At 49.3% G+C, this 23,951-nt stretch overlaps 1 protein-coding gene across 5 annotated transcripts in view; it reads right to left on the reverse strand.

Annotated features, from left to right (window-relative positions):
• LOC112115903 (putative RNA-binding protein Luc7-like 2) overlaps positions 1–23,951 on the reverse strand; it is a 79,338-nt gene that overhangs the window by 14,780 nt on the left and 40,607 nt on the right. For all 5 annotated transcript variants that reach the window (XM_026661345.2, XM_026661346.2, XM_026661350.2 and 2 more), the window contains 4 exons: positions 21,853–21,963; positions 19,584–19,727; positions 14,932–15,108; positions 1,075–1,166 (listed from right to left, as the gene is read on the reverse strand). In XM_026661345.2, the coding sequence (XP_026517130.1) occupies positions 1,075–1,166; positions 14,932–15,108; positions 19,584–19,727; positions 21,853–21,963 (524 nt within the window). The remainder of the gene's footprint in view (positions 1–1,074; positions 1,167–14,931; positions 15,109–19,583; positions 19,728–21,852; positions 21,964–23,951) is intronic.

Genomic DNA, 23,951 nt, shown 5'->3' on the forward strand with positions numbered 1-23,951 from the left:
ACCGAAAAGTCAATATTTGCTCACGTTTATATTCACCCAGTTGTATCCATTACTTATATAGAAAAAGTACAGTAACTCCCCACTTAACGTCCTCTCGCTTAACGTTGTTTCGATCTTACGTCCCTGCTCCATTACAGAACATACTTGTTTAAAGTTGTGCAATGCTGCGCTAGAACGTCGTTTGGCTGCCTGCTTTGTCCACAGCTGGCAGCCCCCTTATCAGCTCCCCCCCCCCCATTCCCCTCGCCTCCTGCCCGCAGCAATCAGCTGGTTTGAGGCATTCAGGAGGCAGGGGGGAGAAGCGAGGACTCGGTGCGCAGGCTCCCCCTCCCTCCCCTGCCTCCTGAACACGGCAAACCAGCTGATTGCCGCCAGCAGGAGGCAGGGGAAGGAGGGGGGAGGAGCGGGATGCAAAACGTGTGGGGTAAAGGGGGAGGAAGGGTGGGAGAGAAGAGGCGGGTTAAGGGTGGGGACTTGGGGAAGGGGTGGAGTGGGCGGGCCGAGGGTTGAGCCCCCCCACCCCTGATGCTTGCACATTAGGGGAAGGTGCTTCTCCTAGCCAAGGAACCTTCAGGCTCCTTGCCTGCAGTGCCAGTGGGCTGTGTCTGTGTGGGGTAAGGCGGGGACACCGCCCATTGCTTCATACTCAGCAATGATGACTGTAGTATTAAATTGTTTCTTTAAAATTGTTTAAAACGTATATAGTATAATGCCTTTTGTCTGGCAAAAAAAAAATAATAATAATTCCCTGGAACCTAATCCCCCTATTTACATTAATTCTTATGGGGAAATTGGATTTGCTTAACATCGTTTCGCTTAAAGTCGCATTTTTCAGGAACATAACTACAACGTTAAGTGAGGAGTTACTGTCTTCCACCAGAAACAAGGAGTTATAGGCTTGAGAAAAGCAGTCAAATAGCAAATAATTTTCAATTCATACAGAATTTTCAGCAAATGCAGCCTGTTTTGCCACCAAGCATACATACACAAACAAATACGCAAGAAAATTCAGTCTTACATAGATTCTACAATGGCTATTAAATGTATGCTGCCAAAAATAGAGCAGATCTCTACCTCCTTAGCTTCTCCCTTTCTTCTTTCTCCCTCTCCTCTCTGCGTTTCAGGCGTTCCTGATTTCGTTTTTCCTGTTTATCAGCCACAACCCTCTAAAAAACAAAGGGACATTTTCAATACATCACTTCAGCTGAAAGGTGATATAAAGTCATCTAAACAGTTAATAGTTGGTTCTTTCCCACTTTCTGTGCACGTATATTATCCCCTCTTCTCATTCTCTTAGCATCATATTTGACTTATTTACTTTGTTTTGGAAGTGGCGATTATTACAAGAGAGCTACACAGAAGTGACGGTATTAACATCGAGACCTGAAGGAAGTAGAACTATACTAAGTCAAAGTTTCGCATGGAAGGGAGTTCAAAAGCAGTGGGTCAGAATTTCAATGTGAGAGTTTCCATACTAATTCTGTCATACTCTGGCCAGTGGGTGGTAAATCAGAATGAGCAGAGCTAGAAATTTTATGAGTTTCCTTCGTTTACACTGGAAGATAAGTAAGGTCTTAGCCTGCATCAGAAAGACCCTGAATGGGCTGGTGCCTGGTTCTGAGGCTACTTGTCTCCACACTGTGAACATGACAGTTACAATCACAGAAAGGATACTTCAGCTGATAGTATGTGGAGGTTGAATTCACTACAGTTAGGGGCAGGGCACTCTCAGCAGAGGGCCCTTAGGTGTGGAACTCACTGCAATTGGACATTATGAAAAGCCCCAAGTCTTTCCACCTTCTGGGCATAATGCAAGAGATTAATCTCTTTATAAAGGTCGTCTTCTGAGTTGTGGAATTGTCCCAGACCATATTGATTAGATTTCTGAGGAGAGTTTTAGGAAGGAGGAAAGTTATTTTTTGTAAGTGATGTACTTCAAAGATTACATACAGAGTACTTTAGGACTTTGGAATAATTATCCATGGACAATTTTTTCAGTTAGTATTCAATTTCTTATAATTTTGATGTCAAGTAATTCCTTGTACAACAATGACAATTTACTTGTAATTATTTTTAATAACTATTCTTGTTCCAGGGAACTATTTGCATTAATGCCTTCCTCTCATAAATATCACACATAACCACACAAAATAACACTCTGAGTCCACTAGCACTTTTACTCACGATCCTAACAGAACCATTTTCTGCATTTGGGCTCCAACTGAGGAAAACTTGTGCTTAACTCCTATTGAAGTCAAGGGGCCTTAAGCACATGCTCACATAGCTCATTGAATTGCAAAACTATAATTCATAGATTTTTTAAGGCCAGAAAGGACCATTATAATATAGTCCTTCCACCCACATAACACAGGACACAGAATTTCACTCAGTATTTCTTGCATTAAACCCACAATTTCTAGTTAGGCTAGAGACTCTCATTTAGAAAAGACATAATAGCAGAGCAGGGAGAGCAGAGAAAGTTGGGGAGTTTAGAGGTGGTGTCGGGGCTTGTAAGCTCTGAATTCTCCCAGTCTGTGCGTGTGCTGGAATTTCAGGGAGCCCCGCCCCTCTCCCTTCCTGTTGTGTGATCTGGGGGACTCTGCCCCTCTTCCTGACCTTCCATCTGAAATGGGATCTGGGGTAGGGAGACTGAAAGCAACACAAATTTAAACATCTGGAATCCAGAAAATGAATAGTTAAGATACACATTACCCCTGTGTGGGTGAGGGGACTGGCCTGCTTTGGAAGAAAGGTAGACTGGATAGCCCTGGGGCCTGGGTGGGGAAGCCTGGCTGAACCACAGGCAGGAGTTCCAGATGGCAGGGGGAAGCCAGCTCAGTGTCCACCTTGGGCTACTTGGCCAAGGTAGCATGCGACCCTCCAGTAAGCTGCTGTCTGGAATAGGTGTACATAGCAGCACAGGACAGGAGACAGCAAGAAGCAATTTGTTACATGTTAAAAGCTTCTACAGTGCCAACTAATGGCTTAATGGAATGGGAAGAGGAAGGGGAGCCGGAAATGGTCATGGTGGAGGTGCTACATGTTGTGGGGAACGGTGGGGCAGGAGGGAGAAGGAGATAGACACACCAGTCTTCTCTTGCATACTCAAAGTTACTTTAATAACCATGTAATAAGACTGTCAAGGTTTTGGGATATAGACTGTAGAAGAGATTTCTCTCATTGGCCCAGTTAGCAACTACACATTGCAAACATTTCAAAGCACGGAATAAGGGGCGCGGCGCGCTCCCCCCACCCTCAGTTCCTTCTTGCCAGACAACTCCGACAGAGGGGAAGGAGGGCGGGATGTGGAATAGACATGAGCAACACATCTCGAAGAACACCAGTTATGGAAAAGGTAAATGTCTTTTCTTCTTTGAGTGATTGCTCATGTGTATTCCACAGTAGGTGATTCCAAGCTATATCTGTTGGAGGTGGGTAGGAGTTCACAAATTCTTGGGACGGAGCACAGCCCTGCTGAACCTGGCGTCCTCCCTGGTTTGGGTGACAATCTGATAATGCGAGGTGAAAGCGTGAACTGAAGACCACGTAGCAGCCCTACAAATGTCCTGGATGGGGACATGAGCCAAAAAGGCAGCCGACGAGGCCTGCGCTCGAGTCGAGTGCACCTTCACAACTGGTGGCAGAGGGATTCCCGCCAGGCTTAACAATAACAGGTACGGATGCATGAGGTGATCCAGTTGGAGAATTGCCGAGTGGAGATCGGCCTACCTTTCATGCACTCGGCCAAGGCACTGAACAGTTGCGAGGACTTTCTGAATGGCTTAGTCCGCTCCAGGTAGAAAGCCAGAGCCCGTCTCACATCCAGCGTGTGGAGGCGGCGCTCCTCACTGGACGCATGGGGCTTGGGGCAGAGGACCGGCAGAAAAATGTCCTGACCCATGTGATAGGCGGAGACCACCTTTGGGAGGAACAAAGGGTGTAGGCGGAACCGGACCGTATCTTTATGAAACACCGTGTACAGGGGCTCGGAGGCCAGGGACCTGAGTTCCAAGACCCCCCTAGCTGACGCGATCGCAACCAGGAAGGCTACCTTTCACGAGAGGTGTGACCAGGAGCACGTGGCTAGTGGCTCAAACAGGGGCCCCATGAGACAGGCCAACACCCAGGTTTAGGTCCCACTGCGGGACAGGGGGCCTATCATACGGGAAGAGACGATCCAAGCCCTTAAGAAATCAGCCAGTCATAGCATGGGAAAATACCGTGTGGCCCTGCATCGGCGGATGGAAGGCCGATATGGCCACCATGTGCACCTTGACTGACAAGGCGCTACGGTGAAGAAGGTAGTCCAGAATAAGATGGATTGGGGTGGCCACCGGGGAAATGCCCCGCTCGTCCGCCCATCTGGAAAACTGAGACCACTTTGCCAAGTAGGCTCGGTGCGTGGAGGGGCGCCTGCTTTCTAGAAGGACACACTGAACCCCTTCCGAGCACGTCCTTTCCTCCCTACCTAACCATTGAGCAGCCACGCCGTGAGGTGGAGTGCCGCTAGGTTGGGGTGGAGGAGGCAGCCCTGGTCCTGGGAGAGCACGTGGATAGAAGGAGTGCCACGTGATCCCGCACCTGCAACTGGGAGCTACCCTTGACCAACCAGTCGTCCAGATACGGGAACATCTGGACCCCTTGGTGCCTGAGGTAGGCCACCACTGACATACATTTTGTGAATACCCTGGGGGCAGTGGACAGGCCAAACGGGAGGACCGTAAATTGGTGGTGTTCCTGCCCCACTATGAAATGGAGGAAGCGTCTGTGCCCCTCGAATATGTGAATGTGGAAGTACGCATCCTACAGATCGAGGGCGGCGTACCAGTCCCCGGGATCCAGGGAGGGGATGATGGAGGCCAGGGAGACCATGCGGAACTTGAGCTTCACCATGTACTTGTTAAGGCCTTACAGGTCCAAGATGGGCCTGAGCCCCCCTTTGGCCTTCGGGATAAGGAAATAGCGGGAGTAGTAACACTTGCCTTTGAACTCCCCCGGTACCACTTCCATCGCTCCTAGGCCCAGGAGCTGCCCCATCTCCTGCTCGAGCAGAGCCTCGTGCGAGGGGTCCCCCAAGAGGGACAGGGGTGGGGATGGTTGGTCCGGGAGGAAGTAAACTGGAGGGTGTACCCCCAGGAGATGGTGTTGAGGACCCATCGGTCCGAGGTCAGCTGCGACCACTCCGGGAGGAAAGCACACAACAGATCGGAGAAGGGAAGCTTTATTGAGGGTGGATCCCTGATGAGAACTGGCAGGGTGCCCCCGGGTGTCCCATCATAACCGCCTTTTCCCCGCTTGCTTGCCCTTGGAGGACTCAGGCTGGGGGGCAGGCCGAGACTGCCTCTGTGGGCACCTCTTATAGTTCCGCGATTTCTTATAAGCGGTCTTGTATTTTGACTGGCTGGCCTGAGTGGGAGTCTGCTGCGGCTTGAACTTAGGTTACCCGGAGCCGGAACATAGAGATCCAGAGTCTGGAGAGTCGTGTGGGAGTCTTTCAGGCCATGCAGCTTTGTATCCGTTTGCTCTGCAAACAGACCTTTGCTGTCTAACGGGAGGTCCTGCAGGGGGGTCTGCGCCTCACTGGACAGCCCAGAGGGCAGGAGCCATGACATCCTTCTCATGGATACTGTGGAGGCCATGGACCACATGGCTGTGGCCGCTGCATCAGAAGCTACCTGCAGGGTTGCCCTGGCAGTCTCCACCAGCACTTTGAACTCCTTCCTGTCACGCTCCTGGAGGGAGTCCTCGAACTTGAGCAGGGGGCCCTGAATTCATACAGACCCAGGAGAGCCTGGTGGTTCACCACCTGTAACTGGAAGCTCGAGGACGAATAAATTTTTCTTCAAAATGAGTCCAACCTCCTTGAATCTTTATTTTTTGGGGCATGGGCTGGTTGGGACAGCCGTTCCCTGTGGTTGACCGACTCGACCACCAGGGAGTTAGGAGCAGGGTGGGTGTATAAATAGTCATGCCCCTTGGTAGGTACAAAATACTTGCGTTCCACTCTCTTAGAGATGGGGACCAATAAGGCCGAGGTTTGCCACAGGGCATTTGAAATTTTTGCCACCCCTTCGTGGAGAGGCAAGGCCACCCTGCCTGGTGCCGAGGAGGACAATACATTTACCAGGGAGTCCGAGGGCTCCTCCATATCCTCTGCTTGGAGGTGGAGGCTTGATGCCACCCTTTTTAAGAGTTCTTGGTGGGCCCTAAAGTCCTCCTGCGGGACGGAGGGGCTGTAATCACCTCATCTGGGGAGGGTGAGGAGGCCGGCGCAGTACTTTGGGTGTCCACCGGCACTGGAGGGTCCACCACCTGGTCGGTCTCTGGACATGGTGCTGAGGATGTACGTCCCACTGACTCCTTCCTCAGAGGTCTGGAGAGGGAGGCCGATGGTCCTTGTGAGGCTCCAGCCACTGAGCGAGCCCCCATCGGGGCTGCGTCGGGGACCATGGTGCCCACTGATACCATTGGGCCAGCCACAGGGCCCGGTGCCACTGCACCTGCTGTCGCACCAGCGGAACCGACTGTTCGGCCTGACTGGCCTATCGATGGACAACTATGAAGGGAGGCCGGGCTGACATACTACCTGCCGCTGTCCCTGGATCGGGAGGAATGGGGCGCCGGGAGTGATGCCAACCATGGGACCGCAATCCTGACGTGGAGGACCGGTACCGTTGGTAAAAGACGGTTACTCAACTTCTGTAACTGTTGTTCTTCGAGATGTGTTGTTCACGTCCATTCCACATTAGGTGTACGCGCGCCGCGTGCACGAACGTCGGAAACTTTTTCCCCTCAGCGGCTCCCGTCAGGCCCGCAGGGTCTCCCTTCCCGCCAGAGCGACGCCCCGCCCTAGCGTATATATATCCCTGCCGGCCCGACCCTCCCTCAGTTCCTTCTTGCCGGTGACTCCGACAGAGGGGAAGGAGGGTGGGAAGTGTAATGGACGTGAACACCACATCTCGAAGAACAACAGTTACAGAAGGTGAGTAACCGTCTTTTCTTCTTCGAGTGCTTGTTCACGTCCATTCCACATTAGGTGACTCACAAGCTTACCATCGGAGGAGGGTAGGAGTCAAGGAATAACTGATTGAAGCACCGCTCTGCCGACCATCGCGTCATCTCTGGTCTGATGGTGGACCGCGTAGTGGGCTGTGAAGGTATGCACCGACGACCAGGTGGCTGCCTTGCAGATCTCCTGGAGCGGGACCTGTGCCAAGAAGGCCGTCGAGGACGCCTGGGCCCTAGTAGAGTGAGCCCTGATCTGAGGTGCAGGCATGTTGGCGAGCTCATAGCACGTACGTATGCAAAGCACGATCCATGCCGACAGGCGTTGCGTCGAAATAGGCTGGCCCCTCATTCGTTCCGCAACGGCCACAAACAGCTGAGTCGATTTGCGGAAAGGTCTGGTTCAGTCTAGATAAAAAGCCAAGGCCCGCCGAACATCCAGGGTATGCAGGCTGCGATGGCTTGGGTCCGTATGGGGCTTGGGGAAGAACACTGGTAAACAAATGTCCTGTCCCATGTGAAAATTCGTGACCACTTTTGAGAGGAATTTAGGGTGAGGCCTAAGCTGCACCTTATCCTTATAAAAGACGGTATAAGGAGGCTCCGAGGTGAGGGCCCTCAACTCCGATACCCTCCTAGCCGAGGTGATGGCCATGAGAAACGCGACCTTCCATGAAAGGTGCGTGAGGGAGCAAGAGGCCAGGGGTTCAAAAGGCGGCCCCATGAGCTTAGTAAGGACCAGATTGAGGTTCCACGGGGGTATTGGTGGGCGCGAGTAGGGGAACACCCTCTCCAGCCCCTTGAGGAATCGGACTACAGTGGAATTGGAGAACACGGATCTCCCCGATTCCCCAGGGTGAAATGCCGATATAGCGGCCAGATGCACCTTAATAGAAGCGGGGGCGAGGCCTTGATGCTTGAGGTGCAGCAAGTAGTCCAGAATCAGTGGTATCGAGGCCTGCAAGGGCAGGATGTGCTGAGGCCCACACCATAGGGAGAAGCGCTTCCACTTGGCAAGGTAGGTCGCCCTTGTGGAGGGTTTCCTACTACCAAGGAGGATTTGCTGGACCTCCTGAGAGCACCTGTGCTCCACATCACTTAGCCAGAGAGAAGCCATGCCGTGAGATGCAGCGATGGCAGGTTCGGGTGGAGTAGGCGACCCCGGTCTTGGGTGATGAGGTCGTGATGGAGGGGGAGGGCTATCGGGGTGGTCACGGACAGTTCCAACAGAGTTGTGAACCAGTGTTGGTGTGGCCACGCCGGGGCGATGAGAATGACTGTCGCCTTGTCCCTGCGGGTTTTGAGGAGGACCCTGTGGATGAGTGGGAATGGGGGGAAGGCATACCTCAGGCTCCCGCCCCACGGGATTGCAAAGGCGTCTGCCAGAGAGCCCGGACTGCGTTTCTGGAATGAGCAAAACTGCGGGCACTGGCTGTTGTCCTTGGTGGCAAACAGATCCACCTGGGGAAACCCCCACCTCAGGAAGATTGAACGGAGGATGTCCCATCTCAGCCTCCACTCGTGCATGAGATAGGACCGGCTGAGACGGTCCGCCAGTCCGTTTTGGACCCCGGGGAGATATGCAGCTCGAAGGTGCACTGAATGGGCTATGCAGAAGTCCCAGAGGAGGAGTGCCTCGTGACAGAGGGGAGAGGACCGGGACCCGCCCTGCTTGTTTATGTAAAACATAGCGGTAGCGTTGTCCGTCAGAACCGACACGCTGTGTCCTCTTATGGTAGCGTGGAAGGTCTGGCAGGCGAGGCGAACCGCCCTCAGCTCCTTCAGGTTGATGTGAAGCAGCCGTTCCTCCCTGGACCACAAGCCCTGAGTGCGCAGGTCCCCTAGGTGCGCCCCCCAACCCAGGTCCGACGCGTCTGTCACTAACGTCAGAACTGGTTGTGGGGCGGCAAACGGGACCCCCGCACAAACCTGCTGTTGATCGAGCCACCAACAGAGGGCGCCCGATACTCGAGCTGGGATCGTGACGACCATGTCCAATGGGTCCCTGTTGGGGCGGTACACCTGGGCCAACCACAGCTGCAGAGGCCGGAGTCTGAGACGGGCGAGCCCGACTACGTGTGTGCATGCCGCCATGTGCCCCAAGAGTTGTAAACAGCGTCTGGCCGTGGTTGTGGGGAATCGCTGAATGGAGGTCACGGCCTCCTGGATAGCCAGGAATCGCGATACGGGAAGACTCGCCCGTGCCACCACCGAGTCCAGGACTGCCCCTATGAAGTCCAGCCTCTGTGTGGGGACTAGTGAGGACTTGGGCACATTGACTAACAGGCCGAGCTCTCGGAATACTTGTAGCGCCAGTGCCACGTGGGCGCGAACCTCCGCCTCCGACCGGCCCGCCAGGAGCCAATCGTCCAGGTACGGGTAGACGCGCATCTGTCTTTTTCGAAGAAAGGCCGCTACCACGGACATGCATTTCGTGAAGACACGTGGGGCTGTTGCCAGACCGCAGGGCAAGACCGTGAACTGGAAATGACATTGCTGGATAGTGAAGCGCAGGAACCACCGGTGGGCCGGGCGAATGGCAATGTGAAAGTAAGCGTCTTTCATATCGAGGGCAGCGTACCAATCCCCCGGATCCAGGGAAGGAATGATGGTACCAAGGGAGACCATACGGAAACGTGGTTTTTGCAAGTACTTGTTTAGCTTGCGAAGGTCCAGGATAGGACGGAGGCCTCCTTTCGCTTTGGGAATGAGGAAGTATCTGGAATAGAACCCTTTTCCTCTGAGGTCCAGAGGAACCTCTTCCACCGCCCCCACAGCGAGGAGGGTCTGTACCTCCTGCATGAGGAGTTGCTCGTGAGAGGGGTCCCTGAAGAGGGACGGGGGTGGTGGGTGGGAGGGAGGGGGCGAGGAGAACTGAAGGGCGTAACCTGACTCCACCGTGCGCAGGACCCAGCGGTCCGATGTTATATGAGACCAAGCAGGGAAAAAATGGGACAGGCGGTCCCTGAAATACAGGGGGGATCCGGAGAGGAGATGGGTACGCTGTCCTCGATCGCAGCTTCAAAATCCTTGTTTATTTCCTGGCTGCGGCTTGTTGTGGCCCTGGTTTTGGCCTTGGTTAGGCGTATTGTTGCGCCTACGCCTATTGTCCCTGCCCCGTCGACGGTATGGTTCCTGCCAAGGGCGAGGATGGTACTGCCTCTGTGGAGGCTGTGGCTTGAAAGGCTTCCTCTGCGTTACAGGGGTGTGCATCCCCAAGGACTTGAGGGTAGCCCGAGAGTCCTTGAGGCCATGGAGCCTGGCATCCGTTTGCTCCGAAAACAACCCCGAACCCTCAAACGGAAGGTCTTGGAGGGTGTTTTGCATCTCAGGGGGAAGGCCAGAAGCCTGCAGCCACGCTGAGCGCCTCATTACCACGCCTGACGCGATAATCCTAGTGGCCGCATCAGCCGAGTCGAGTGAGGCCTGTAATGAGGTTTTGGCCACTGCCTTTCCCTCGTCCACTATGGCCGCAAACTCGGGTTGCGATCCCTGAGGCAAGGCATCCTTAAATTTTGACACAGATGCCCAGGAGTTAAAATTATGTCTATTGAGGATCGCTTGCTGGTTCGCGATCCGCAACTGGAGGCCTCCGGACGAGTAGACCTTTCTGCCAAACAAGTCTAATCGCTTCGCCTCCTCGGCCTTGGGGGCTGGGGCCTGCTGGCCATGTCACTCCCTCTCGTTGACCGCCGAAACGACCAGCGAACATGGGGTCGGGTGGGAGAATAGAAAGTCAAACCCCTTAGAAGGGGCGAAGTACTTTCTCTCGACGCCCCTTGCAGTCGGTGCCGAGGAGGCTGGCGTCTGCCATACAGTCTTATAGTTCGCCTGTACCGTCTTTATAAGCGGAAGTGCGATCCTGGAGGGACCCTCCGGGCTGAGAATGTCCACCATCGGGTCCTCCTGCTCAACAGTCTCCTCTGCCTGCAACCCCAAATTGAGGGCTACCCGGCGGAGCAGGTCCTGGTGTGCCCGATGGTCAATCGGGGGAGGGCCGGACACTGTTGTGCCCGCCACGGCTTCATCGGGTAAGGAGGAGGAGGTCATGGCCTTCTGCGCGTCCTCGTCCTCCTGCAACTCCTCGTTGGCGGGACGCTCCTCTGGGGTGCGTCCCCTGCCCTGAGTCGTGGACGGTGCCGGGCTCGGTGCCAAGTCCGTCCTCTCCCTGTCTGGCGGTCTGGAGACCGTGGCCTCCGCACGGGAGGCAGGGCGGCACCGTGGGGAGCGGGACCGGTGTCCTGAGGGGCCCGATCTCGAGGTTCTGGACGGAGGGCCTTGCTGATGATAGGCCCACGGGGTCCAGAATGGCCATTGCCCAGGATGGCTCCAATGCGGTTGCCAAGAGGCCTCGTGCTCCCTAGTGGCGTGCCCTCTGCGGCCATATCTGCTGGAAGGGCCCGAGCCCTCTTCCGACGCTAGGGACGGCGATCTAGAGGGCCACGGCGGTGCCGTTCCGGAGTCGGGGAGCGGTGCCTTTGGGAACGGGACCGTGAGAGGCGCCGTGCAGACCTGGACCGGTACCGTCGATTCCGGGACCGGGAACGGCTGCAGGAGGGCTGTCCCGGGAACCTTGTGACCGACGCGTCCCGGTGCCTACTCGAGCCGGGCTGCAGGGACGGTGCCTCGCCTGCGTCGGGGCCTGACTGTTTGGCGGCCCGTTGCGCGGCGGGAAGCCGGGAGTCCACCGAGGTGGAGCTCGACCGGGACCGGCGCCATGAACGGTGCCGAGATGGCGACCGTGATGGGCGCATGATCGCCGGCTTGCCCTTGGATGGCAGTCGCGGCGGAATGTCTTTAGCGCGGAGGGTGCTTTCGGTGGACAATTCAATGAGGTGTTTTGCTGCCTCAAATGTGTCCGGGGTGGAGGGCTGTTCCAACAGTTCCTCCAGCCCTTCCTCCTCACTCGACGCGCTTATCCCGGGGCTCGACGGGCCTTTCGGCGCCGGAGCCACTGGCACCGGGATCTGCATCGGGGCCGTAACGGCCTTGGCAGCACTCGCGGTCTTTGCCGGTGCCGACTTCTTGTGCGGGGAACGTCTCCGGGCTTTGGGCTGGCCTTTCGGCCTGGCCGGCGAAGAAGAACGGTGCCGGGTGTGTTCCCGCCTAGGCGGCATCGTAGACTTACGCTGTCCTGCCGGCGTCGGGTCGCGGACCGATGCCGGGGCACTCCACACCGAGGTCGATGGTGCCGCGGAAGAGGAGGGCTGCAACGCCGCCTCCATGAGGAGCTGTTTCAAGCGAAAGTCTCTCTCTTTCTTAGTCCTGGGCTTGAAAGCCTTACAAATCTTACAGCGCTCCTTTTGGTGAGCTTCCCCCAGGCAACGGAGGCACGAGTCGTGCGGGTCGCTCAACGGCATAGGCCTGCGGCACGTGGCACAAGCCTTGAAGGCTTGGGCGTGCGGCATGCCCCGCCGCCCAGGGCCGGTGCCGGGGTTGCCACACACTTATCACAAAGAGATTTAGGTCTTTGTGAGGGACTAATTAACTACTATTTAACACTAGGCTCTAAACACTTAACTATAATGAACAGATAACTATCACTAATCACTTTATGCTAAGGGACACTCTCAGACGAGAGATCGAGTTGTTCCAACGTCGCCACGGGCGGTAAGAAGGAACTGAGGGAGGGTCGGGCCGGCAGGGATATATATACGCTAGGGCGGGGCGCCGCTCTGGCGGGAAGGGAGACCCTGCGGGCCCGACGGGAGCCGCTGAGGGAAAAAGTTTCCGACGTTCGTGCACGCGGCGCGCGTACACCTAATGTGGAATGGACGTGAACAAGCACTCAAAGAAGAACGGCTGCTCCGCGATTGGCTCCGGTGGGCGGACCCATGACGGCGAGATGCCGGCGATGGACGCCCGGGGCTGCGGAAGCGGTGCCGTGGCGGGGTCCTGTAGCAGGACACCAAATGGAAACGACATTGACGTTCGTGCTGTGACTGGCTGCGATAGCCCCGCCGAGATGAGGACCTTTGGCGTCATCTGCCTCGGTCCTGTCAGTGTTCGCTCCTCGAAGCGAAACGGTGCCGAGTGTCTCGGTCAGACGGAACCCAAGCAGACAGCCTGGTGGGCGTCAAGAGCGATCCACGTGGACTTTGCCCTGAACGGTAGCTCGGCGGCGAACGGCGTCGGGAACGTTCCTTCAACCAAAACCAGTACCGAGCCGGTGTGACTGTGGAGATCCCAGCGACAGCTTGCCTCTGGAGCGTGGGGCCGACATCGGCGGTGCTCCTGGTACTGGCATGGACATAACATCCCGGGTCGCCTGAAGGGCCTCCGGTGTGGAGAGCACCCGGACATCCGGGGAGGCCTGCTCCGAATGGGCTAGGCTACTCTGCTCGACTTGAGTCGGAGGCCTAGAGGCCGGTGGGGATCGAGGACTGCCCAACATGGGTCTAACCTCTGTCCCAGGTTTACTCTGGTGCCGCAGCGAAGAAGGCCTCTTTCTAGCCTTCTTGGCGTGCCCCGTGGACGGGGAGCGGTACCGACTAGTTGATGGCGCCGAAGGGTCGCCGCGCACCGACACCGCAGTGCCCGGTGCCGACTCAGAGCGGCACACCAGAGCCGGGGTCAGCGCCAACTCCATCAAAATAGCCCGGAGCCTAATGTCCCTTTCTCTCTTGGTCCGAGGCTTAAACAACTTGCAAATCTTGCAGTGATCGCTGAGTTTCCCCCAAACAGCTCAGACAGTCCGTCTGCGGATCACTCAGTGGCACAGATCACCTACAAGTGTTGCATGACTTAAAACCCGGGGCCCCGGCCTGGGTGCTCTAGCTTAGCTTAGCTAAACTAAAAACTTACTAACTACAGGTACCATACACTGAATGAACAAGCAGTTTTGGGGACGAGCTACAACAAAGCTGGAGCAGAGCAGTTCCAAATCACCTTCACTGGCGGCAAGAAGGAACTGAGGGTGGAAAGAGCGCGCAGCGCCCCTTATACCGCACCATGGAGGCGCCACTCCAGGGGTCGCTGGGGCGCTCCCCTATGGGTACTGCTAGGGGAAAAACTTCCAGCACCGGTGCACGTGGCAAGCACGAACACCTACTGTGGAATACACATGAGCAATCACTCGAAGACGAATCACTACATACCGAGATAAGTTATTTCAATGGTTAAGCTACTGTTAAAAATTTGCATCATATTTCTAGTTTGAATTTATCTAGCTTCAACATGAAGGCACTGGATCTTGTTACGCCTTTGTCTGCTAAATTGAAGAGCCCTCTACTACCAAGATCTCCCTCCCCATGTAGCTACTTTTACAGGGTGCTCAAGTCACCTATTAACCTTTTCTTGGATATGTTATATAGACAGAGCTTCTTTCATTTCTCACTGTAAGGCAGGGTTTCCAGACCATTAGTCATTCTTGTAATTCTTTTCTGGATCATGTCCAATTTTTCAACATCCTTTTTGAAGCATGGACACCACATTCCAGTAATGGTCCTGTTCACATTGAATAGTGAAGAAATACCACCTCTATTCCTACTCAATATTCCCCCTGCTCGTACATCCAAGAATCGCATTACCCCTCTTCGCCATAGTATCATACTGAGAACTCATGTTCAGTTCGTTATCCAACATGACCATCAAGTCCTTTTCAGTGTCAGTGCATTCCAGAATACACTTCCTTCTTCTGTAAGTGTGACCTACGTTCTTTGTTCAGAGATGTATGATCTGCATTTGGCTATATTAAAATGCAGGTTGTTCAAATGAACTCACCATGCCAAGAGATCATTACACTGTCCTGTCATTATCTTTAACTTACCATTCAACCAATTTTTAATATGGGCCTGCCTCAAAAGTTTTAAATTTACAAGATGAACAAATAAATTCACATACAATAAAAAGTTTCCGCTAAGATCTTCTCGCATGTGATTAAGTTGTCAGTAAAAGAGAAAGAAAAAATAAATAAGACTGATTTACCCTGAGCTCCTCAAGTTTCTCCCTTATTTCGATAAACCCTAAGTGCAGTTTTCCTCCAAAGTGGTCAGCAAGTCGCCTGTCGTTATCATGAAGACCAAGGTAGGCAGAACACACTTCACAGACACGGAGCTTCTGCTGCTGAAAGCTGGAGGCAGGCATTGAATTCCTGTACACTTCCTGGGGGGAAGATACATTGAGAGCTTCTTACTCTTCAATACATGAAAATATGAACACAAGAACGTCTTACCAGAAGCAATATACATAAAGGGTTATACCTGCCAATTAAGAGTCAGAGTAATTCAGGATACTATATTAGACCTGTTTTACTACTAATTTTATCCATGTGAGGTATAAATCAAATGTCTCCATTAAAATACAAAGAAGTTTCATTATTTTTAAATATAACATTATTTGGACATGAACTACAAAAAATAGGGCCATGAACAATTCATTTTGCTTTCCAAATAAAAACAAAAGAAAACGGACCTGTTTTTTAATCTCTACTCCACAGTAGGTTACTTTGGAGGAGTCTGACAATTTTTGAGAGTTCAACATAGCTAGTAAATATTAGCAGTGAGACCATATCTATGAAGATTGCACAGTGGCTTCCACAGTGAATCTATTTAAAATGCTATCCTGAAAAATCTTCTTTCCAGTCTTGATCTCTACTGAAGAGTTATTTTTAAATTGAGGAAAATTTGTTTGGCCATTTCTGTATCTGAGGACAGCTGGGAGAAGGAACAAAGCCACACTTAATCCTCTGTAAAAAAAAAACCAAATATTTGCAGTTATTTTAAGCTGCTCAAGCATCAAAGAGACTCAGATAGAAAGCAGAAACATGACATGGAAATAGCTCTCAGTGAAGAGAGTCTTTTGAGAGCTCCAGTGAAAACTGGCTTGTCTTGTCAGAGTTAAACACCTTTGAAAAAGTCTTGCTCAGTGCAACTCATGATGCATAAGGCTGAAAACTAGTCTTCTTACCAGCACTAGCCAGGACACCGACTGGTCTTAACAACTGTAGAACCAAATACACTGTCCATAGAAACGAAACAGACCAACATAGCTCAATTTAAGTAAAAGTCTTATCTGTGGAAATAAATACACTTGAAATAGTGCAGGACTACCTTAAAAAAAAAAAAAAAGTGGGAATACCAACAGAGACCCCAATGGACTGAACAATAACAGAATAGTGGTGAAAATATTTGATATATTTAGGCCATCTAACTCTGTAGCAAAGTTAGCTTTACAATGAGGGTGGATAAAAATCAATGATTTAAAAATCCCATTTTTTTTTATTTAAATCGGATTTTTTTGATAAAATGCTTTTTGAGGAAAAAAACCTATCTAAAGATATATCTTAATTAAAACTATTATAGCTCAAAGATCTCTCATCATGGAATAGGGATTATAAATTCTAATTCTATAGTATGAGACAATATATTCATGTAATGTTTAAGAAAAGTTTTGTAAATGAGTTCCAATAGTTTATGGATTAGGGACCCAATCTTATGGGGTTCCAGGGGCTTCTGTATAGATTATTTAGGTTAATCTTTCTATCTACCCAATGGGACTCAGTGCTCAGTCTAGAAGATACCATCAGAGATGCTTAATTTTGCAGTTCTCAAACTGTGGATTTGTGTCTCCAGAGATAACATGCTTGTTAACAGCAAAAATATTTGTAAATAAATAAATCAATAACATATAGAGGTGAGAAACAACAGACCTCAACCCTATTGTCCCTCTGCAAATTTGTGTCAATCCCTTACCTCTCTCTAAAAGTGCAAAGTTTCAAAAAGTTCAATGAATAGAAGATTGTTGGGGGCAGAATAGATCTGGACAAGGCGAAGAAGTCTGGAGATAAACGTGGGAAGGGAGGGACAGGTAGTAGAAACAAAAGTGAAACTGTTTGAGCAGCATATTCCAGAAGTCCTGAGGTCTTTCTGAGTGTAGCCTTCATTGATTTGAGATCTACCATACCATTCTCTCACTAGAAGAGAAAACCTATAATGGCAGCAGGCCGTAAAAGAGACCCAGTTTGGGGATATTTTAATGAAGTTCCTCTACCTGTGGGTAAGACAGGCATGTGTGCAAAATGCAAACACTGCAACAAAGAAATGCAAGGCCTGGTTGACCGAATGAAACATCATGAGAAGTGTTCCTTCTCAGGAGGAAGCTGCGCTGAAGATGATGAAAGGAAAAAGAAAAAAAAGTCTCCATCATCCAGAAACCACCATAGATAAATTTGTGATAAGAACCAGAAGATTACAAAAAGAGGTAATTGATGAATAAATTGCCCCGTTTGTTTATGCAACAAACTCTCCTTTCCGTATGATTGAGAACCCACACTTCATTAACATGGTTCAGTCATTAAGACCAGGATACAGTCCACCCAACAGAGCAGATGTCGCAGGCAAATTGCTGGATAAAGTATGAAAGAGAAATGGAGCAGTGTGCAAAAGGTCTAGAGGGTAAAATTGTTAACTTGAGTTTTGATGGGTGGAGCAATGTCCACAATGATCCTGTTGTATGTGCTTGTGTGACAACAGAAGAAAGGAATGTCTTCCTTACAGAAACAATTGATACATCAGGAAATGCACACACAGAATACTTACAAGAAGAAGCAGGAAGAGCTATAACAAACTGTGGAAAAAAATTCAACTGTCTAGTACGCAGCCTGGACACAGACAATGCTGCAAATGTATCCAAGATGAGAAGAAATTTAGAAGAGAGTCCCAAGCTAATAACATATGGTTGCAGTGCTCATTTGATGCACCTCCTAGCCAAAGACTTCAGTGTTCCAGTAATAAAGGCTAATGTTCTTGAAACTGCAAAGTACTTCCGTAATAACCACTTTGCAGCAGCTGCTCTGAAAAAAGTGAGAGGAACCAAGCTAACTCTCCCACAAGACATGCGATGGAACTCAGTAGTGGACTGTTTGAGCAATATATCAAGAACTGGCCCAATCTGATGACAGTTTGTGAACAAAATCGTGAAAAAATAGATGGCACTGTCACAGCCAAAGTTCTTAACATTGGGCTTAAGAGAAATGTTGAACACATGCGGAGTACCCTGAAGCCTATTTCTGTAGCCTTGAACAAAATGCAGGGAAATAGCTGTTTTATTGCTGATGCTGTTGAAATTTGGAAAGAACTGAGTGAGATCTTAAAAAGAGAAATATGCAACGACAGAGTTAAATTACAAGCATTAAAAGAAACAAATGGGACAAGCACTTTCTCCACCTCATTTTCTTGCAAATATTCTCAATACTCGGTACCACGGTCAAACCTTAACTGCTGAAGAAGAGGAGCTGGCTATGACATGGACATCCAGCAATCATCCCTCCATAATGCCAACTATGATAAACTTCAGAGCTAAGGGTGAACCATTCAAGAAATATGTTTGCTGATGATTTTTTAAAGAAAGTCACACCAGTGAACTAGTGGAAGTCACTTAAGCACTTGGATTCAGAGACTGTTGAAGCGATAATCTCACTTTTAACAGCAGTAGCTTCTTTTGCCGGTGTAGAAAGAATATTTTCTTCCTTTGGACTAATTCATTCCAAATTGAGAAATCGTTTTGAGACCTGAAAAAGTAGGAAAGCTTGTATTTCTTTTCCAGATTATGAACAAACAGGAAAATGAAGGTGAAGATGACTTCGTTAGCTGCAGAAGCCAATATTTTAAAGTTTCTCATGTTGACCTGGCTGACACAGTCGATTAAATTTTTTTTTTTTAAATTAACTATTTTAGTTAAACAATTTTAACAAAAACAAACCTGATTTTAAAAAACTTGAATGTTTACATTCAAAAATTTATATGCTCGTTTTGTTAAAATATTGTATGTTTGCTGTTGAAGAAAAACATCCAGAATATACAACGTTGTTGTTTTAGTTAAATAAAACAATTTAAATGTCTGTCTGGTGATGTTCTCCTCCTAATACAGCATGGCAAGAAAATCCTCCAAATATTAATGATTAACCTGTTGAATTGGAGAAGTTCACCTCCCAATGACTTCATAAATATCTGCCTCAATTACCTTTGGTAAATGAAATAACCAAACAATCATTCATTTTCTGATATAGCTGTAAAACTAATCTGAAAAGTTTTCAAAAAACTTTTAAAAAATGTATAGTGTGTACCTTCTAAAAATGAAACCTACATCTATTTCTGAGTTGTGAAGAATACATATTAATATTATAAAAACCAACAAGAATGCACTTTTATGTAGAAATCCATGATTAAATCGAGTCTTCCTGACTAGTGATTTAAATCAAATCCACCCTGTTTACAACTGATTGCCTCACACCCTGAATCAAAATTAAGGAAGTGCTGCTGATTGATAAGAAATTGTCTAGTACATAGCTGCTGATGAAATTTAAGTTATTTTTGGGCATTCAAAAAATTTAGGTGCCAAAATACACACTTTCAGAAGAAAAATCCCTTTTACATAGAAGTTCAAGTCAAAGACATACTCAGCCATTTCCATTTTGGTAATAAAAATAATACAAACAATTTAAAACCTTTCAATACATGCTGAGCATTCTAAACCAAATTATTCAGAGAAATATGGTTTAAGAAATATGGTCTCATCTCCTAAGGACCATCTGGAATGAAGTGTCAATGAATTCACAGATGTAAAGACAACAAAATTACCTCTGCTTCTCTCTTCTTTGCCCTGGCTTTCTCCACTTCATCCATTACTTTCTGGGACTCCTCCACATTTCCGTCAGCTCCCAGCTGTTCTACTTTGGCCAATAGCTTCCCAATTTCTTCATTCAATTCATGAACTCGTTCAGCCTTGGAAAAACAAGTGGGAGCTCAATACAGGCAGGTTTTCATGTGTTTTAGGTTTGGATTTTTCTCAGAGAAGCTAGATTGTGCTTGTTGGGATTAATATCCAGAAGTCATTGCTTATATGAAATAAACTCTTTAAGGCAAAGTCAATGGAAACACATGTGGATCAGAGGTATTTGTATATGAACAAGTAGTGTAGGCCCCACCCAACCTGTATTCTCCAACACATATACTCCAAAGTAGGAAGTCCACCGTGCATATTCACAAGTTATTAAATTTTCAGGTTATGACATTTCTACAGCTGCCTCTGGGATTTTCATGATGGTAACTGTTATGGTGCAAGACTCCCACGGCTGTTGAAAGGGCTATCTGCACTCTACTTGCTTTGTCTCTGGTTATGCTCCCTTCGAGACCATAAATTTGTTTAGAAATCCTGAACAATACAAAAATTGTGAGGTCATTGCTCTCTATGCAATAAATAGGTTTGTAAAATTAATATTTTATATAACCATTCCTCCAAACACATACATGAGCTCACAAAAACTAGATGAGACAGCATGAACCCCTAAGCTATCTCAGCAGTTGATGGGGCAAAAGATGGAGTTATCACTTTTTCATGGCATGCTCCACCACAGAGACTGAAGATTCCTGAAGAAGTGGATGACCAGTCATCTCCCTCTTTTTCCTTCTCCTTTTAGGCAATGTTTCCCAAACAATGAGTCCCAACCCAAGAGTGGGTTGCAGGAAGGTATTAAAGAAGTCATCATATCCATGGCTAGATCACCGGGCCCTGGCCTAAGAACATAAGAATGGCCATACTGGGTCAGACCAAAGGTCCATCTAGCTCAGTATCCTGTCTTCCGACAGCGGCCAATGCCCGGTGCCCCAGAGGGACATCATCCCTGCCAATAGCCATTGATGGACCTATCCTCCAAAAAATTTTCTAGTTTTTTTTTGAACCATGTTATAATCTTGGCCTTCACAACATCCTTTAGGATATTTTGCCTAGGCAAATATACACTTCTCATGGCCCAAAGGGGAGGCACCAGGATGGGGGAGCAGAGGGCTTGAAGAGCAAGCCTGCCCTGCACTCACCCTGCAGTGGCAGCTCCTGCCCTGGCTCCCCACTTTGGGAGTTGCAACCTGGCACACAGGACTGCAGGGCCACTCACATTTGGCGAGCCAGGCCCAGCTGGAATAGAGAGCCAGGCCCAGGCCCGCAGGACAAGAGTTGCTGCTGTGGGGTTAGCATGGGTCAGGCTCGCTCTCTAAACCAGAGGTCCCCAAATTGTGGGGTGCGTCCCCTAGGAGGGTGCGGAGGAACATTCAGGGAGGCGCAGTGGGCACAGGCCATGCGTGGCCCTGTCCCCAGCCTTGGCACGGCTCCATACCCAGCTGCATGCCCGGCTGCCAGCCCCTACTGCAGCCCCCAGCCGCAGCTCCATTCCCAGCCTGGGGCTGAGGCTGGGGGTAGGGCCGGGAGCAAAGCCACACCCGGCCACAGATCCAGCTCTGGGCCCCCATGGCAGCCCAGCTGCGGCTCCACTCCCACCCCCAGCCTCTGCCCCTGGCTGCAGCTCTGTTCCCGGCCCCAACCCCCGCCCCGCCCCCAGCTATGACCCCCAGCCTCTGCCCCCTTACCCCTGTCATAGTGGGCTGGGGGGAAGGGGGAGGGAGAAAGGGAGTGTGACCCTTAAAAGTTTGGGAACCACCGCTCTAAAGTCCAACATGCACCAGGCCAGGATTAGGGTTGTGGTGCCAGGATTGAGGGTGCATATATGTAATGGTGGGTTGCAAAAAAAAATAAAAAAATGCTGTTGGGTGGGTCGCCTTAGTAAAAAGTTTGGGAAACAATGATTTTAGGGACAGATTCGGGGAGGAGAGGGAATCTCTCTCTCAAACAAAAATCCTCAGTTTGGGTGGCCTGTCAAAGCCTAAACTTCCTTCCTTATGAAAATGGTTTGAATTTCACTAATGGGTAGTCTCATTTGAATTCACCTCAGGTGCACTTGTGCTAAATAAGAAATGGTTACTTTCTGATAGAGGAAAATCAGCCCAATTATAAGTATTCCCTTAAGCAGTCCAACAGGGCTTTGCAGCATGTCAGAAACCAGTTTTAAATGCTTACTTTAGCTGCAACTTCAGCACTGATCTCTTCTTGGGTTTCTGCTAGTCTTTTCTTAGCCACTTCAGTTCTTCTGTCACAGTCGGCAATGAATGACTGCAGGTGATCCATTGCCTAAAACATCAAAAGATTATCACTGCCAGAAAGAACAAGCAAAGCCACCTAGACAAAAAATCTGGACAAAGACATATTTGAGAATGTGTGGGAATTACCTAAAACTCCTTTTAGGTTCTCTCCACTAAGAAAAAGATCATTTTTAACCAGTGTTCAAATCCTTAGAGAGCAGCCTAGAGTTTACCTCAACCAGACAATATGGGTTAAAACTAAAAATGTTTCATCATTGGGATTCTAAATGAGAGTTAATTAACATGGATTAGTTTAACATGGGTTAAAAATATATCTTTATTCCTAGTGAATATAAGGCCTTAGGAGCTCACAATGTGACTATTCAAAGCACAGATGACCACCATGGTATATAATCTGTTAACCCAGATGCATAACAGAAATATACTTTTAATTCTGTGGATAAGGATAGCATCCTAAAGCCTCTCTTCAAAACATACATTTGTTACTCCTGAAGGAATTCATGCCCCCCCCCCCACACACTTTTTTTTTTTCTCTCCGCAGAAAATACATTCTGCCAAGGAGGTGCTACAGTTATGCCTTTTGCCTGCCAGGGGCTGCTGTGGTGCCAAAACAGAGGGCAGCCACTCACTAGCCTAACAGCCGAGCAAAGAGAGAGCAAAGGCTGTGTTCCTCACAACACTCTGCTAGCAGAGCCAGGTGAGGAGGCATATATGGGGGAAGGGAAAGACAGAGCGGAGGCACACGGGGCAGGTCACAGACTGGGATTCAGAAGGGACACTGGAGGGAGGGGGGAGACAAACGGGGGTGGGGGCTGAATCAGAGTGGGGGTGAAGGGACACACAGGGACAGATGTGCCTGACTGAATGGGAGAGGCTAGGGGTCAGCCAGGGTCTGCATGGGGGAGACTCCCCAACTCCCTATCACTCTCCCCTGCATCCCCCCCAAAAAAACAACTGTTCCATACTTCTCCCACCCACATCCAATAACCTTCCAGGTTCATTCCCAGGCTCCTTCCCAGCAATTATGTCCCTCTCCCTCAGTTCCTCCATTACCCACGACTCCCTCAAGCCTTTGCACTGCTTCTGATGGGTGCGGGAAACACATTTCTGTAGTTTAGTTTAAATGAATTACTACTCAAAGTTCTATATTAATACAGTAGAACCTCAGAGTTCTCTCAGGAATGGAGGTTGCTTGCAACTCTGAAATGCTTGTAACTCTGAATATAACATTATGGCTGTTCTTTCAAAAGTTTACAACGGAACGCTGACTTAATACAGCTTTGAAACTATACTATGCAGAAGAAAAATGCTTCTTTTACCGTCTTAATTTAAATGAAACAAGCACAGAACAGTTTTCTTACCTTGTCAAATCTTTTTTTTTTTTTAACCCCCCCACCCCCTTTTTTTAGTAGTTTACATTTAACACAATACTATCCTGTTTGCCTTTTGGGCGGGAGGTTGGGAGGGGGTACCTCTTCTGCTGCCTTACTGTGTACTTCCAGTTCCAAATGAGATGTATGGATGACCGGTCAGTTCATAACTCTGGTGTTTATAACTCTGAGGTTCTACTATATGGCTAGTAAGGAACTTATTTGTCAAAAAAAAACATTTCCTGAATCTTTTTCATTGTCTGTATTGTTACAGACATACTTGTAGACAGGTATTTTAAAATAAATTACCAAAATAATTGAAACTGGCATGATTATATTGTGTTATTTTGACAAATAAAATATGCAGAATTTTAAAATATTGTGCACATAATTTGTATTTTTTTTTTTTGGTGCATAATTCCCTCATGAGTAATTTGCATTGTAACGAACCACAATCAGTTTTGAGACAGGAGTTGATGGCAACAGTCGGATGACATCCAGAATTATGGGGATAACAGATATGGAGACTTATCTGCCTAGCCACAGACACAATACTCAGCTCTAGCCACAGACTAGATGCTTAGCTATTTATATGCCACCATTATTGTAGTATCTAGATAATCATGCAAGAGCCCCACCCTCCAAA

This window comes from Terrapene carolina, unplaced genomic scaffold, assembly GCF_002925995.2.
Source record: "Terrapene carolina triunguis isolate 2854851 unplaced genomic scaffold, T_m_triunguis-2.0 Scaffold1018, whole genome shotgun sequence".
Lineage (NCBI taxonomy): Eukaryota > Metazoa > Chordata > Testudines > Emydidae > Terrapene > Terrapene triunguis.